Source organism: Tasmannia lanceolata, unplaced genomic scaffold (genome assembly GCF_043159265.1).
Source record: "Tasmannia lanceolata isolate RefF3 unplaced genomic scaffold, GAP_Taslan_0.1 ptg000003l, whole genome shotgun sequence".
Taxonomy (NCBI): Eukaryota; Viridiplantae; Streptophyta; class Magnoliopsida; order Canellales; family Winteraceae; genus Tasmannia; species Tasmannia lanceolata.
The window spans coordinates 61,934,554-61,951,810 of NW_027518680.1; the positions used below are offsets into that span (position 1 = coordinate 61,934,554).

Below are 17,257 nucleotides of genomic sequence, written 5' to 3' on the forward strand. Positions count from 1 at the left end.
TCTCTCTACTCTTCCCCCATCTCTTTCTTGATACCTCTTTTTTTCCCCATTGCCGCCTCCATTCCTCTTCTTCTATATTTTCTTCCCCTTTTCTCTATTTTATTCATTTTTTGGGAGATAGCTGATGTCCCATGTACGAATCGAACCCACAACTCTCTCCCACACACTCTTGGGCCCTCGATTGCGCATATCCAAGGTGAAAGGACTGCTACAATCCCCCGGTGATGATTTTCCGTTTATTTCAGCACTATTTTGAGACCTTTACCTCCTCTTTTACCCATAGGATCCACACCCTTGGTTTACCCTAGATTATTTTAGAGTGACTATCATTGTTTAGTGTTGATTTGGGCCCTAGATCTTATATTTCTTTTGTGGACAGATTGTATGTGCATTCTCTTCATTATATTTGACCCTATTTTTTTCTCATCTTTTGCGTGTTACAAGCTTAAAGTAGAATCTTCCCCTTAATGGTTTATTTCTAAAGCTAACCCTCATGAATTCCTTTGGCTGAAATTAATCAACTGTTTCGCTTATCGCTTATTTGTTCTGGGAATATGGTTAACTACTTTTGGTTATGAAGGTTAACACCCGTACAAAATTTACCCTTAAATGATATTGCTGATAACATTGTCAGCATACCATCAAAAATCTGATTACTATCAACAAATCCAAATTGATTAGGAGCCAGGGAAGACATAACTCTTTTGGTGTGAAGGGAGCCATGGATATCTTAGAAATCCCTGTGAATAGGTTAATAGATCTATATTCTTGGATACTATCAACATTTTACAAAGGAATCAAGGCAAAATGAAGTATCGAAGGTCCTTACAGAATGGTGAGAGAAATAAAACTCCTCAGAATCCTTTAGAAAAAAAAAAACAATTGACGCCATTTAATCCCAGATGCCAAAATATCATTTCTCTAAAATTAAGTTTTATCTGCTCCAGCTTCAATTGAACTCGAAACAATCTCTTAGCTTGGTGAGGCGTTAGTGGAGACAGGTTAATGGTTAATGAGGCGTTGGTGGGGGTCAGCGAAGACATCTAAAAAGCTCTATTAAGAGCTTTACTTGAAGGAAAGTAGATGGAAGCCAAACCTAGATGATATTCAGATGTTTAAAATATCATACGAAATTTTTTTCTTTAATGGTATATCATACGAAAAAGTTGTTATTTTGGAAGGGCTTTAAGTGCAATCATTTATTGATAGAGACAAAGATCCGAATCCAAAAGGCTTTCTTTCCCGTTTCTTCGGTATGTGATTATTAATGGAAATTTCATGAAGCTGATGGACGAAATCTTTCACAGAAGTAGTTGAACAAAAGCATTAATTGTTTTTTTTTTTTTGAATGGCAAAATTCATTAAAAAAGACCGAGATGGTCAGAGATTACAGAAAAGAAATAAACAATACAACTCAAGAAATAACATCATCAAGGAGGAAGAAAATCAAATTTCTCCAGAGACTCCAAACCAACCCCCCTCCTAGCTTGAGAATCTGCCTCTTCATTTGCCGACCTCCTAACATGATTGAACGCTACATGAGAATCTCTGATAATATCTAGGATCTCATTAAAAAAGTCCGCAAACCTCCAAGAAAACTTATGAGAACCCGATAACCATCGGATAACATTAATAGAATCACCTTCCACCACAACATTATTAAGATATTCCCCTTCAAGAAGCTTTATTCCTTGATGAGCAGCCCGCACTTCCGCCTTGTTCGAATCGGCAATCCCAATAGGACCGGCAAATGACCAAATCACCTCACCCTTACAATCCCTTAAAACCCCTCCAATACCCGCCGGGCTGGGATTACCTAAGCTTGATCCATCAAAATTAAGCTTACACAAGCCATAGCATTAATTGTTACCTTCATCACGATAATTCGTAAAGAAGAGGGGGGGTAAGGAATATGTATATAATCATTAAAAAAATCTAGCTTTAAGATTGAAAAAGGTGATAGGGACGTCATTTTCCCTTACCAAGAAACTTTTGTGGAGAGTAGGCGAATTCTTGATGGTACCTTAATTGTTAATTATTGTCTAGAAACATGAAGGATTAAAGGTATGCCAGGAGTGATCTCTGAGGTAGATATCAAAGACCTAAAATCCTACTGACTGTGATACTGTGAATTACTTATGAGGCGGGATGATCTTTGGTGCGAGATGGAGGAGGTGGATGAGGGAGTGTCTCCACTCCCTCATCATTAGTCCTTATTAATGAGAGCTTGAGAGATTTCTTTGCAAGCTATTGTGGTTTTCGCTTAGGGGATCCACTCTCTCTCTCCCTTCTTGTTCACGATTGTCAAGGAGCCACTGAGCAAAGTTCCCTTTAGAGTGGAGGCGAAAGGAACCGTGGAGAGGGTATCCATTGGTGGGGTTGGTTCCAGCATCTACATTTGTTTGTTGAAGATACTTTAATATTTTATAGCAATTCAAGAGCAAGTGAGTAATTTGAAGAATGTACATAGTTGGGGTAAAGGAAGTGTTAGGATTAAAGGTCAATAGGCAGAAGATTGACATGGAGGGACACAATGTAGATGACAATAGAGTGGTGCTAGTTGCAAAAGAAGTTGGTTGTAAGGAGTCTCCCTTGACTTAGTTGGGACTTCCCTTGGAACTTGGCATCCCTTCCAAGGCCTTTTGTGGTCCCAAATGCTGAGAGGATAGAAAGGAAGTTATCTAATTAGAAGAATCTTTTTCCCTTTGGGTGATAGAATCACCCTCATTAAGGCTGCCTCCTCTCCCATGATCCCACCTCACTACGTATTTTTATGTAGCCCTTCAAGATTTCGATGGGCGTGGCTAGGAGGCTTGAGAAGTTGCAAAGCGACTTCCTATGGGAATGCAAAGAAGGGAATAAAGCTCAAGCAACTAGTGAAGGGGCATGAGGCCTATAACCCTAACAGGATGGTGACCTAGGCATCAGAAAATTGGCCTAGAGGATAAAGCATTACTTGGAAAATGGTTGTGTAGATTATAGATAGAAGAGACATTATGGAGGAAAGTTCTATGAAATATGGGGAGGAGGGTTGGGGTGGGTGGAATCTCGAACAGTCTTTCCACTCATCCTTGATCCTTTGCTTTTCTTTCTCTTTTGTATATAGTTTGTGTTTTATTTTGTTTCTTCTTTGTATATCTTGACCATCTCGGTCCTTTTAATGAAATTCTTTACCATTCAAAAAAAGGGTTGGGGTGGGTGGCTGGTGAGGAAACCAAAAGGTTAGGTTAAGGTTGAGGCTTGGGGTGCTTGGAGGTTCATACTTCTTGTTAAAAAATGAGTTTTTTGGGGTATTAGATTTAGGGCGGGAGAGGTGAGGGTATCAGGTTTTGGGAGGATGTGAAGCATTCCTCATGGCTAAGTTTATCCGAGACTTTACGGTATGTTCGATATAAAGGAGTGAAAAATTTCTAACTGCCATGAAAGAGTGCACGGGAGGGTAGAATGGAGGATCAGTTAATTTTTTTTCTTAAGCTTCATTGCATTCTTAAAGATACATATATTTCATGGGTGAAGGAAGATAGAAAGATTTGGAAGCTCAATCCAATAGCCATTTTCTTGGTCAAGTCTTTCTTCATCTTGCTTTCAAAGGATTCCTGCTCAGCTACTATTTGGAACGTAATTTGGAAGGCTCATCAACTCCAAGGGTCCAAGCAATATTGGGGAAGATCAAGGCCCATGGTAGATTGAGAAGGAGGATCAGACTAGCCACTAGGCGCACCCATTGCGAGAAGGATGAAGAGTCGGCTGGCCACTTTTTCATCCAAGGCAAGACAAATAGAATCATATGGATCAAGGTCTTCCAATGGCTAGGGATGATGACTTGAGTGCTCTCACTATGGGTTAGTATTATACGCTGTTGGGCAAAATATTGTGGTCTATTTGTCTATTTGGCTGGAGAGGAATGTTAGGAATTTTCATATTAAGTTAATATTGCATGCTTATTTCTGAACATCAAGATGCTTCACTAATAGGGCATTGGATAGACAATAATATTGTGGGACATTAGATCCAGTTTTTCGTTAGAAAGTGGAAGGAGATCTTCTGGGGGAAGAGTTCGACGAATATTAAAGGCATATGGTTTCCTTTGCTAACCAGCCTAATCAAATCAAACTTTGACGGGTATTTATTTGGTAATCTGGGTTCGGCTAGTATTGGTGAGGTTTCTAGGGATGAGAATAGCGAGATCAACAGGTCTTTTTAGGTAGATTAGTTAGAGTGATTCTAATGTGGTTGAGCTTTGTACGTTACTTATGAACTTGAACATTCAAGAGGGACATGGGTAGAACACTGATTGTAGAAGGCAACTCAACAAGCGTACTCACGTGGGCTAAGGAGAATATTGTGGGTCCATGGAGGCTTAGCTAGATTTATTGATGAGATTCATGGTTTTGTAGGGGAAATGATCTTTCCTTACATCACACTCCTAAGAGCTAATGATGTAGTAACCATATTAGCTAAGTTCGAGGTTTGTAGAAATTACTTGCATATGGGTCAACCTGTGCTCCCTAATGCAATTTTGTAATTTTTTATCATTTAATATAAATTGCTAACGTTCTAAAAAATCTTAGCTTCAAATAAATTGGATATCTCCTCCTAGTTGAGAAGATCTATCTCGACTTTAATAAAAGCTTCCCTACTTGCTAACTTAAGTTTTCCACTTTTCCTTATCCTATAAATGAATGGCCAATTTAAGAAATTTACTTTTACAAAATAACCTGGGCCAACGACAAACTTTGAAGGAGTTCAAATTCCACTGATTAATCACATATTGTTTACAGTCATGATGTGTTCGCCATAATCATTTGAACCAGACGGGCAGACATTCTAAAGTTCTCCATATTGAGAATCGCAGGCATATGGTCTGAAAAAAGGCTAGGGGGAATGATTTGAAAAAAAAAACAGGGAGAGATCTCTTCTCCTTTGAATAAATAAAAAAATTGTGCACCCAGCAAATTGAAGGTTATGGATAATCGAACTGGGGAGATTCCCTCAAGAAAAAAAGAGAGGATTAATCCATCCACATGAATTTGATCAAGTCAACTCAATTGAGTTTCAAGCTAAGTCTACAGGATATAAACCAAGATTTAGAGTGGAAACTATTATTAATATATATTCAAAGAAAGCATGAAACAAGCAAAAGGATAAGAAAGCATAAGGAAACAACAATTCCATAAAAAATCAGGAAGCAAGACACTAAGAAACATCATTAAATAATTTTAATGATGTTTGTGAAATGCATGCAGTGGAAAGGGTATCGTTATTGTGAAATGCATCTCCTTGAACAAAGAAGACCCAACTGAAGTAAACAAGGAAAAAGTACCCACCCCGATGCTAGAAGGGAACCTGTTGGGCTCCAAGCACAAACAAAAACCTATATGCAGAAAAGACAAAAGGGATGTTAGATAAAAATTGCATCCACTATACCCACTACATTGCTGAATAGAAAAGGAAAATGCGATGGTGAAATAGTAAGAATCCCAGACCTCAGAAGTATGCCCTTCCAAAATAGTTACATCAGAACTAGGGATCTCACAATTCAAATGTGGTGAGTCAGTAGATGTATCCATTGGTTCTGGACCTATAAATATACCGATAACCGTCAGCCAATTTATACGAGAAATGGATGTAAACAACAACAATAAGAGAGGCGGAGAAATTTAAGAGGAAAATAGCATTATAAAATGAGAATATTAAAACCATGCAAGACTCTGGAGAAACAACAACAGTCTAGCAGGATTTTATCTTGTCCAAATCCTGTGTTTTTTCTTTTCTCCATAATCATCCCATTAGATCTCTACTTTCCATCTTCATAATTAACTAGGACTTCATATTCTTTCCAACCTACGAACTATTTAGAACCCTTTTCAATATCTACGATCAATTCAAAACCCTGAATAATTACTTTCCTTTTTATAAAACTTCCAAAAAATCCATTCATGCTGCTTTGAATTTATAATTTTCTATTATAAGATCGGAACAATTAGATCAGTTCCTATTGCATTATAATTGTATCGGTGACCCTATTCTAATCTTTCTGTCCAATTGAAACCCAATTAAAACGAAACATATTTGTTTCTTCAAATTAATGCCCCCAGCCAGTTTATCTTCTAGGTTCAAATCCTGCATTTTTTCATTAGATTTTCCTCCCATAGTGGTCCTGTATGAGTAACTGTTTCAACAGAATAACCAAAAAGTCCAAAACAGTAGAAACCAATATTAGTTGTTCAGCGTATTCAACATCAGTAACTGGTTCAACAGAATAACCAAAATAGTAGAAACAAATATTAGAAGTTCAGAGTATGCAGGAACAACTCTGTCACAAAAACAATGTATGTATATACTCACAACATTTTGTTTGAAATTGTCAATGAAATTTTGAAATCAAAGCATGCCCGTATCAATTTTTTTTGTGAAAAAACAGATCAAAACAGTATGGTTGGGAAATATTTACCCCCAAAAGTTTTGTTCTCAGGTTTGACGTTAGCCTTATCATCAATATCTCTACCCAATTCTTTATCAGTGTGCTCCTCAATTTTCTTTTCCTTTTCTCGCTCCCTATCCTTCTCTATTTTCTCTCTATCCTTTTCTCTCTCTTTCTCTCTCTCGGGCCTTTCCCTCTCTCTTTCACGCCCACGCTCTCGTTCCTGATCCCGGTCACATTCCTTATGTTTTTCCTTCTCTTTCTCTCTTTCCTTCTGAACATTCTCCTTCTTTTCTTTTATAATTTGTCGCAACGCATAGACATCTTTTGTAATGAGATCCATAGGTTGTAGAAAAGAGAAGTCATCATCAACATCTGATTCATTCTGCCAAGCTTAAACCAGGCTGGATCAGCATAAGACATGTATTCTAGAATATAAAGATCATTTCAAAAAAAAAGAAAAAAAGAAAAAGAAAATAAAGATGCTATAAGAATATAAATATAAAGCAAGTGTACTTACATTACTCAAGTTTGCTTCCAACTCTAGATACTGAAGTCCTTTCTGTACAAAAGTAATAAGAGCACCAGGAGGAACTAAATTGCCATCAATAGGACTTTTGTTGATCCCTGCCTCATATCCTAAAGCAAATGCTGCATGCGTGAAACCTGAAATGGAGTGCATTGGAGAATAAAAACCAGAATGTAACAAGTTGCATAACAAACGCAAGCATACCATGACAATTTGAAATCACCTAAGTAAAATGATTTACATCAGTTATAACATCACTCCGATATTTAAGTTGCAAAGATTTGCAGAGTGGCTGAAAATGTAAGACTCAATAGTGTCATGGAAAAGATATGATAAAGACAAGAAATGCATTCAAGAAGCATCAAAGACATGCTGATCAGGTGATGCACTTTGAGTGGGCCCACAAGCTCCAAATATGTCTCAACAAAAGTAGAGCAACCAAAAGGGGCAAAAAGAGGATCAAAATTATAACATCAGCGGAGACATGCATAGGTTCTATTTAAGTTGAAATTGAACAGCTAGGTCAACTTGACTTTTAACGAAGTAGAGAAATTTTTTGTTTATTTTACAAAGACTTAGACAGGTGTTTTGGTAAGAGTGTTAAGAAAGTCAGGCTACTTGCTTAAGAAGTCTGTCTGTTTAAGCTCAGTAAATAGCAAGTGTAGAGTTTGGAAAGTTAATTGTGACCGAAAAGTAGTCCAAAATTATAAAGTGAATCAGAATAAAAGTCATTTAGTTGGTTTTCCATGTGTGTGTGTGTGTGTTTGTGCAGGGACAGAGCTAGGAATTTGCTCCAAGAGAGGCACAAAGCAACTGGATCCAACTATGTCCATCGGATACATATCCTAATGTCCAAAATTATTTCGGATAATGACCCAAATATATTCCTAGGATCCAATGGAGTACCCTAGATCCCAATGAAGTGCACTAATTGTGAAAATACCCTTCTATTTTGCGTTCATTTATGATTATTTATGAGAGGTATTTTTGTCAGATTTAAGGCTCTACTCAAACCACAAACAACATTTCATTTTCAAGCGTTTGGTTTGATGACTTTGCTTCTCGTAGGTAGGACCTATGATCCTATGAAGCTGATTTTTTGCGCACACCCTATCTATGTCAGGGCCTATCAAATGAATGCTTTGGATCATCCAAACAGTGTGGGCCCCCTGTGTTTTTTGAGTGATCCCTTAGAAACACTTTCCCGATATATATATATATATATATATATATATATATATATAGAGAGAGAGAGAGAGAGAGAGAGAGAACGGTTCCTACACATGTGTAGATAAGTTCTCTACACACTAGCTTAAAATACAATGGGGGCCACATTATTTGGGTGATCCAAACCATTCATTTTTAAGGCCCTCACATAGATAGGGTGTCCATAAAAAATCAGATCCATAGGATCATCCTAACCATCCGAACTGTGGAGGCAAAAATGGACTAATTTGTGAAGGTTTAAAGACATCCATTTTACCTCCACAAATCTTAGGGTTGGGATGATCCTATGGATCTGATTTTTTGTAGACACCCTATCTATGTGAGAGCCTTTAAAATGGATGGTTTGGATCACCCAAACAATGTGGGCCCCCACTGTATTTTAAGCTAGTGTGTAGAGAACTCTCTACACATATGTGTAGGAACCGTTTTCTCATATATATATATATATATATATATATATATATACTAGTAAAGCACCCTGTGCGATGCGCAAGCGAGGAAAAAAACTTAATAGTTATAAAATGATGCCTTAATACTGTTGTTTAAAAAAAAGAAAGGAAAAAAAATGCATTGATTCTAATTATTTCAATGAGAAAGAATATAACAGGAGGAAGTTTTGATCTAAAGAGGTTAAAAGGAGGCCGCACTTTACCTTTTGTAAAAATATTGGACCGAAGGGCTTACATGATAAAAAATCTTTCCATTTCAAAAAAAGATTGGCCTTTGCTGGAAGCCCTTATAACCCCGTATTTTTCTAAAAGTATTGTACAGCCTGCACCATAGGAAGATCCAAACTGTCCATTTGATGGGCCACAATGTAAATAGGTTGCGCCAAAAAAATTATTTCCAAAGGATGATCATAGCCCTTAGATCTATAGAGGGAATGCATATTATGGAAACCTTTATAGATGGCAGGGTTGAAATCATCATAAGTAAATAATTTTTTGGTCACAATGTATTTACGCCCATTAAATGGACGGTTTGGATCATCCTATGGTTGAGGCTGTATAGTACTTTTAGAAAAATATAGGACTATAAGGGCTTACACCATATAAAATATTTAGAACCTCGATTCAAGTTTTCACATTGATTTATAATGACCAAAAAGCCATACTCCCCATTTAACGGTTGGTAAAAGCTATTACAACTCAGAGCAGCCAATTAAAAAGGGAAATCCAAGGTGAGTTTGTTTCATGAAATTTTATATGCAGTAAGCCCATATCGTCCCGTGTTTTCCAAAAAATACTAAGGCTTACTCTATAGGATAATCTAAACCGTCCATTTGATGGGCCACAATGTAGCTTTCTTGGATGTTTGCTACCGAATCCCTTTCAGAGTTTATGCGACAGACCGGACGAAATGCCTTTTGTGATGGACCCTAGTAATTCTGGACCCTAGTAATTCTCTTTCATAAGCTATTGAAACTTTGTTTTGAAGAACAACCTATTTACATTGTCAGCTATCACATGAACGGTTTGGATCATCCTATCATATGGTCCGTGTAAGTTTCTTTTGGGAAATACGGTACAATATATAAGGGCTTAGTTTTAGTTTTATGCATTTTAAGTCATCTGATGTGGATCGGATGTCTTCACATGCAAAAGACATCAATTATACCATATATCATAGAATGATCAAAACCGTCCATCTGATGGGCAGCAATTGAGGTTAAAGAATATTACTATAAGGGCTTACATCATATAGAAGTTTTTGTTTTATGCATTTTAATTCAGCTGATGTGGATTGGATGTCTTTCCATGCAAAAGACAAGGACGAAATGGGTTTCCCCGTGCCACTTTCTGTTCTTTTCCTCTCATGCATTTAATTCATTTGACGTTGACTGACACATTTTGAAGGGATTAAAAAACAATTTTAAAAAAATGTCTGACTTTTCTCTTCTGTAATAATCATGCATAGTAAGTTTTAGAGACAAATTACGAGAAAAAGGTAATAAATCAGCAAAAGTACGGGAAAAAAATACCGAACAAAGGTATCTATCCGGCAGAATTACCAAAAAGCTACCACGAAAATTCATCAACATATGAAAATTACGGGAAAAAAAGAGACATGAATGAAGACCGGTAAAAATTTCATGGCGACGTGTAATTCTGATAGAATTTTGGAGGAAATTCAAAAAATTCTTCATTTTCTCTTCTGCTATATAGTAGTAGATATATATATTCAGCTCTCTCTCTCTCTCTCTCTCTCTCTCTCTCTATATATATATATATATATATATATATGAGGAAAGTTTTTCTAGTCGGCCGACTAGAGAAGCTTCTCTAGTCCGCCGACCAAAAAACACAGTGTGCCCACATTATTTGGATAATCCAAAACATTCATTTGATAGGCCCTGGCATAGATCGGGTGTGCCCAAAAAATCAGCTACATAGGATCATCCTAAACCTTTGATTTGTGGAGGTTAAAAATGGACAGATTTGTGGAGTTTATACGCGTCCATTTTAACCTCCATAAATCGAAGGGTTAGGATGATCCTATGGAGATGATTTTTTAGGCACATCCTATCTATGTCAGGGCCCATCAAATGTATGCTTTGGATCATCAAAACAACATGGGGTCACTGTGTTTTTAACCTCCACTGTCCATTTTTAACCTCCACAAATCAAAGGGCTAGGATGATCCTATGGAGTTGATTTTTTGGGCACACCCTATCTATGATAGGGCCCATCAAATGAATGCTTTGGATCATCAAACAACATGGACATACTGTGTTTTCTGGTCGGCGGACTAGAGGAGCTTATCTAGTCGGCAGACTAGAAAAACTTTCCTCATATATATATATATATATATATATATATATATATGAGAAAACGGTTCCTACACATATGTGTAGAGAGTTCTCTACACACTAGCTTAAAATACAGTGGGGGCCAACATTGTTTGGGTGATCCAAGCGATCCATTTTAAAGGCCCTCACATAGATAGGGTGTCTACAAAAAATCAGATCCATAGGATCATCCCAACCCTACGATTTGTGGAGGTAAAATGGATGTCTTTAAACCTTTACAAATTAGTTCATTTTTTGCCTCCACAGTTCGAATGGTTAGGATGATCCTATGGATCTGATTTTTTTTGGACACCCTATCTATGTGAGGGCCTTAAAAATGAATGGTTTGGATCACCTAAATAATGTGGCCCCCACTGTATTTTAAGCTAGTGTGTAGATAACTTATCTACACATATGTGTAGGAACCGTTCTCTCTCTCTCTCTCTCTCTCTCTCTCTCTCTCTCTCTCTCTCTCTCTCTCTCTCTCTCTCTCTCTCTATATATATATATATATATATATATATATATATATATATAATGAGGAATAAGATTGTGCGGTCGAGGGCCTAAACACATGGGTCCCACATTTTTTGTGTTGATCAAAACCATTCATTTGCAAGGCCCCATCATAGATAGGGTGTGTACAAAAAATCAGGTCCATTGGATCATCCTAACCCCTCCAAAAAATGGAGGGCAAAAATGGGCAGATTTGTGACAAACTGTGTCTGTCCATTTTGACCTCCACAAATGGATGGGTTAGGATGATCCTAAGGAGCTGATTTTTTTGTACATACAGTGTCTGTCCATTTTCCCTCCCACCTTTGATTGGGTTAGGACGATCTTATGTGGCTGATTTTTGGGTCACACCTTATCCATGGAAGGGCCTTCCAAATCAATGGTTTTGATCCCCACAAAATGTGGCCCCCACCCTATTTCTGCACTTGTGTGCAGGTAGTTAGTTACCTGCACACGTTTGTAAAAGCGCCTCACATTAAATGGGACCCACTGATTTGGGCGAATGGGAAGCCAAAAAACATTAGTGCGCAGATAACTTCTCTATGCACCTGCGTAGAAACACTTCTCTCATATATATAGAGGAAACTGTTGGTGAGCTTAAGCTCACCAAACTTATGGTGAGCTAGCTTGCCCAATCACATGGGGGCCCACTTTGTTAGGATGATCCAAACCATTCATTTGAAAGTCCCTTACATAGATGGGGGGTGTACCAAAAATCAGCTCCATAGGATCATCCTAACCCCTCCATTTGTGGAGGACAAAAATGGACAGACACAAATCTGCCCCATTTTTGTCCTCCACAAATGGAGGGGTTAGGATGATCCTATGGAGCTGATTTTTGGTACACCCCCTATCTATGATAAGGCCTTGCAAATGAATGGTTTGGATCACTCCCCAAAATGTGGGACCCATGTGATTGGGCAAGCTAGCTTAAGCTCACCAAACTTATGGTGCGCTTAAGCGCCCCAATCACATGGGTCCCACATTTTCTATGGTGATCCAAACCATTCATTTGCAAGGCCTTATCATAGATAGGGTGTGTACCAAAAATCAGCTCCATAGGATCATCCTAACCCATCCATTTGTGGAGGACACAAATGGGCAGATTTGTTGACAAACAATGTCTGTCCATTTTGACCTCCACAAATGGATGGGTTGGGATGATCCTATGGAGCTGATTTTTGGTACACACCCCATCTATGTAAGGGCCTTTCAAATGAATGCTTTGGATCATCCTAACAAAGTAGGCCCCCATGTGATTGGGCGCTTAAGCTCACCATAAGTTTGGTGAGCTTAAGCTCACCAACACTTTCCTCTATATATATATGCAAGGACGTTCAGAATAAAAACCATTTAGTTGGTTTTTATGTGTGTGTGCAAGGACAGAGCTAGGAATTTACTCCAGGAGAGGCACAAAGCAACTAGTCTGACTGTGTCCGTTGGATCCATATGCTAATGTCTGAAATTATTTCAGATCAAACATATTCATAAGATTCAATGGAGCTAAGGGTGCAACTCGGGTCGGGTTGAAGCCAACCCGAATCTCTAAACCGTCAACCCGACCCGACTCTCAACCCGATGAAGGCTAACAAAGCCCGGCCCGGCCCGACAAGTTAATTTCTCAACCCGAACCTAACCCGATTTCCCAATTCAGGTCAGGTTGAGCCAGTTATGATGGTATCTTTCCACTTTAAGTTTTTATTTTCTAAAAAAAAAAAAAAAAAAAAAAAACTCAACAAAAAAAAATGTCAGGTTTTGATGCGGGTTGGGTCAATCCGACACCTCAACCTAAACCCGAACCCGATCTGACCCGTGTTCAACTTCTTCAACCCCAACCTGAACCTTTATCTCCACTATGTATTTAAACTTCTCCAAAATTGGAGATATTCGATTTCCTCCCTCCTCGACCTTTATCTGCACTATGTATTTTGTATCTACTGCTTATACGTTCTTTGTTCTGTAGCTATGACCACCTCGGTCAGGCTCTTTAACTCCCCATATTAATAAAGATCTATCTTCCAAAAAAAAGAGGAAGATGCAGAATAACCGAGTCTGACGAACTTATTGAAGGTTGTGGGAGGCATGAACTAGTGGTTCTTCCCTTTAGAACACAATATACTTGGTCTAAAAATAAGAAGTCTTGGTGAATGATGTCCACTAGATGGACTTTATTCCAAGAGTGGATGGTGCATTTTCTTGGCATTATTCAAAAGTTCCCACCAAAAGTGGCATCTAATCATTGTGCACTTATTTTAGACTCTCAAATAGGTGCACGAAACCTCTTTTCAATTTGAGCTACTGTGGCTAGAAGAGCTAGGGTTCGTGGGTCACAGTTCGTTCTAGCTACCATGTAAACTCAACTCAACTAAGTCTTTGTCACAAACCAGTTGGGGTCGGCTCTAGCTACCATGTAAGATAAAATAAAAAAAATGGAGGCAAGATACAAAGCAAAATCATTTATAAGGAATAGTGATGCTAAATAGGAAGGGGTATAAAGCAAAATTAGTTGTTAGAAGAGAATGATTCTAGATCGGAAGGAATGAAACAAAATTTGGGGGCTAGATCAAAACCAAGCATGGAATTAAAGAGAATTAGAATAGTAAAAAGGCATGTGGCAATAAGTGCACGTATGAGAGAAAGTGAAATTCATCAATGATATATAGAGAGAAGTGTGTCTGGGGTTCCTAGCGACAAATCCTATCACATGGGGGAGAGAGATGAAGAAGAATTGTAATTTTAAAGGTTTAAGGGTAGGTAGAGCGGTTACGAGGATGTAAGGACATGGGAAGTGGATAACTTATTCTACTTGGATTCTTTTCAAATTTATCATGTCTTCATGTGAAATGGTAGACGGTCATCCATCTAATAAAAATTAAAACTTCGAGAAGAAGGGTGTTGGTAATATAAGAAAGAGGCAGCATATAGTTTGGCGTGGGCTGTTTGTTATGATTGAAAAAAATAGGTGGGAGACAAAGAGGCCAGTTAGATAGTTGGGAAGAACAGTGGGTGGGGTCTCGGGTATAGAGAGATTCGGGAAGGAAGTTATGGTTTTGAGAAAGAGAAAAAGTGATGTGCGTGGTGTGGGAGTTGGTTTAGAGAGAGAGAGAGACATGGATGGTGGTAATTTCGTTCCAACTCCCTATTTCTATACATATAACAATTTAAATTACTTTTTATTTAATATATATATATATGTATATATTTGAATTGCAATGGTTATAGATTACATTAAAGAAAATCGGGGATGAGACCCCACAACTGAGGTGGAATCTAGTGTCACTTGGACGATTGGACTCCAGAGGTTGCAGACTTGCAGGTATTCAGCTGCAAGTGGAGCCATAAAAATCACACACGGTTGTATAATTCTAATGAAAGGAGAAAAGTGTGACGGATTATATCGTACGATTGGGGAAACGGTGACTAGTGTTCCTAAGATCTTGATGGCTAGTTGGAAACAGAGTGGTAGCGCATGCACGCGTAGGGTCTCTTTCGCAATTGGTGCAGAGATGGATTTTCAAGTTGCAGATGATGGTGAGAAAGTGACTGCACCTGCGTTGGGGAGGATGGATCGATCTCCCTCTCCATGGTTGACTGGGTGAGTCAACGGGTTTGCAGCTACACATGTGGATTGGTTGTGTTGATCGAATCAGGAGGAGTCAGAACCATGATGATTCAATGGTGTGTATTATGTACTTCGAAAGGCCAATGGTGGTTTGCGGCAACAGCCACTGACTCCCAATCGGGTTGCCTTCCCGGGTCTCGCCGGTGTTGCCTGTAGGTCGTGATGTGCCTCGAGATGGCGTCTCATGTCCCCCTGCCGGTGGGGAATCCGCTCCCGGGTCGTCACTCTGATGCGTCTAGCCCGTCCTCTAGGCACCTTTGGAAGTGGTGGCGACATCAATGGAAAATCTTCAGGTGGCTGGGAGACAAGCTAAGGTGGAGATTGTTGGGAAAGTTGCCTTTTTTTTCCAAGATACCCTTTACAGTGGGATTTGGAGGAGGCAAAATTAGAAACAATGTTGTTTTAGGTTTTAGAAAGCCTAGGTATAAAAGGTGTGTTTATCACATGAACAGGGTGTGAGAACGTGAGAAAAAGAGGAGAGAGAGAGAGAGAGAGAGAGAGAGAGAGAGAGAGAAGTGAGCTTCTTCTTGGGTTTTCTCAGGTTCCGCTTGAGCTATGTTGCATCAGTACGGATACGGGTGTCAGAATCCGACATGGGTATTGAGTGTCGGATTTGGCAACCCTCAAAAAGAACGATTCGTGGATTCAGCAAAACATTTTAATCAATTCTCAAATTTTATTTTTTCACATAACAGTATGCTTATAACAAGTAATATATTGAAATTTTTTATAGGTTAGTGGATACAATTCTTTATTACTATTTTAGAAACTTACTATTAGGATGGGTAAAACTCAAGAAATGAGGTAATTGTAAAGTTGTGGTAGTGGTATTCAGAAAAAACATATAAAAGAGATTTCAAAGTGTCTTAGAGAATCCTGAAGTATTGGAATCTGAGGCGTATCCGACACGGATTCTTCACTCATTTAGAAGAATACATGCAACATAGCTCTTGGGTTTTCTTGTCGGGGTTTTTCTCGGGTTACTCTCTTGTACGATCTTGGTTGAGAGGGCAAGGAAAGGGTTGCGGGTTTGTGGGTTTGGATTTAATTCAGTGTAATCCTTATATATTGTTTTTCTCATAGTGGAAGATCATGTTTCTCGCCTGTGGATGTAGGCAATTGGCCGAATCCGCATAAATCTTGTTGTTCATCTCGTGGCTTGTTTTTTCTTATTTTACTTTTCCGTTAATTTGTGCACGATCGGATCAGATTTTCCCCGCGGGTTTTCTCAACACCAGGTCTACAATTTTTCTCTCCTCTCCATTCTCGTATAATCCTTGCTAATTTGCTAAATCTGTAGGCCCCTGTTTCTCTGTATTTTAGGCTTTTCCTCTTTATCTTCATGAGCTTAATCAAACATGATCGATTCACTAAACTAAGTGTATCTATTTATATGCTCTTAAAAACACTAAATATGCACAAAAAAAAATCGTAACTTTACCCTTACATATGCCCCAAAATAACCTTGCAAATCATGTTCAATGAGCGATTTCCTTGTGTGGGTATCTAATGAAACCCTAACAATTTCTTTCTTTTCTACTTTCTTCATCAAGAAAAGAAACCCATTCAAAAAAAAATCAAGAAAAGAAAAGAGCAGTGAAACCCTAAAATCCTTGAATATAGCCCAAAAAGGAAACTAGAATGAAAATTTTTTCAGGGTTGAGATGAAAAAAAAGGGGGAAAAGAGAGATTTAGAAGTAAAAAGAGATGAAAAGGACCTGATTCTTGGAGATAACGAAAGACGAGGTAATTCAACTCCACTGAAGTAATTGAAGCCATCCCTCACAAAAACATAGAATAACCTTCGAATCAGAGCCAAATAGATAAAGATCAAGGCCTCTCTCTCTCCCTCTCTCTCTCTCTCTCTCTTTCTCAGAAACCGAAACAGTTTATATCGATCTATATAAAGCCATAAAGACGAGGGATTTAATAATGGCACTCCTTTCCTTATTTTTGAGTTTTTATATAGGGTAATGATATATTCGCACCCCCTGTAGGATGATTCGCACCTAATGATGGCACTCCTTTCCTTATTTTGAGTTTTTATATAGGGTATTGATATATTCGTACCCCATGAAGGATGATTCACTCCTCTTTTGGCGTGAATTCTGGCTGGCCAACGCTCTTTAAAGTGTGACAGTGGTGCGAATC

The 17,257-nt window shown here is 38.4% G+C and overlaps 1 protein-coding gene across 1 annotated transcript in view; it reads right to left on the reverse strand.

The window, feature by feature from the left end:
- HOS15 (WD-40 repeat family protein) overlaps window positions 1–16,983 on the reverse strand; it is a 43,069-nt gene extending 26,086 nt beyond the window's left edge. The window contains exons 1-5 of the mRNA XM_077368894.1: window positions 16,825–16,983; window positions 6,945–7,090; window positions 6,455–6,809; window positions 5,487–5,581; window positions 5,328–5,374 (exon numbers count right to left, since the gene is read on the reverse strand). Of these exons, the coding sequence (XP_077225009.1) occupies window positions 5,328–5,374; window positions 5,487–5,581; window positions 6,455–6,809; window positions 6,945–7,090; window positions 16,825–16,885 (704 nt within the window). The 5' untranslated portion in view covers window positions 16,886–16,983. The remainder of the gene's footprint in view (window positions 1–5,327; window positions 5,375–5,486; window positions 5,582–6,454; window positions 6,810–6,944; window positions 7,091–16,824) is intronic.
- Between the last annotated feature and the right edge of the window lie 274 nt (window positions 16,984–17,257).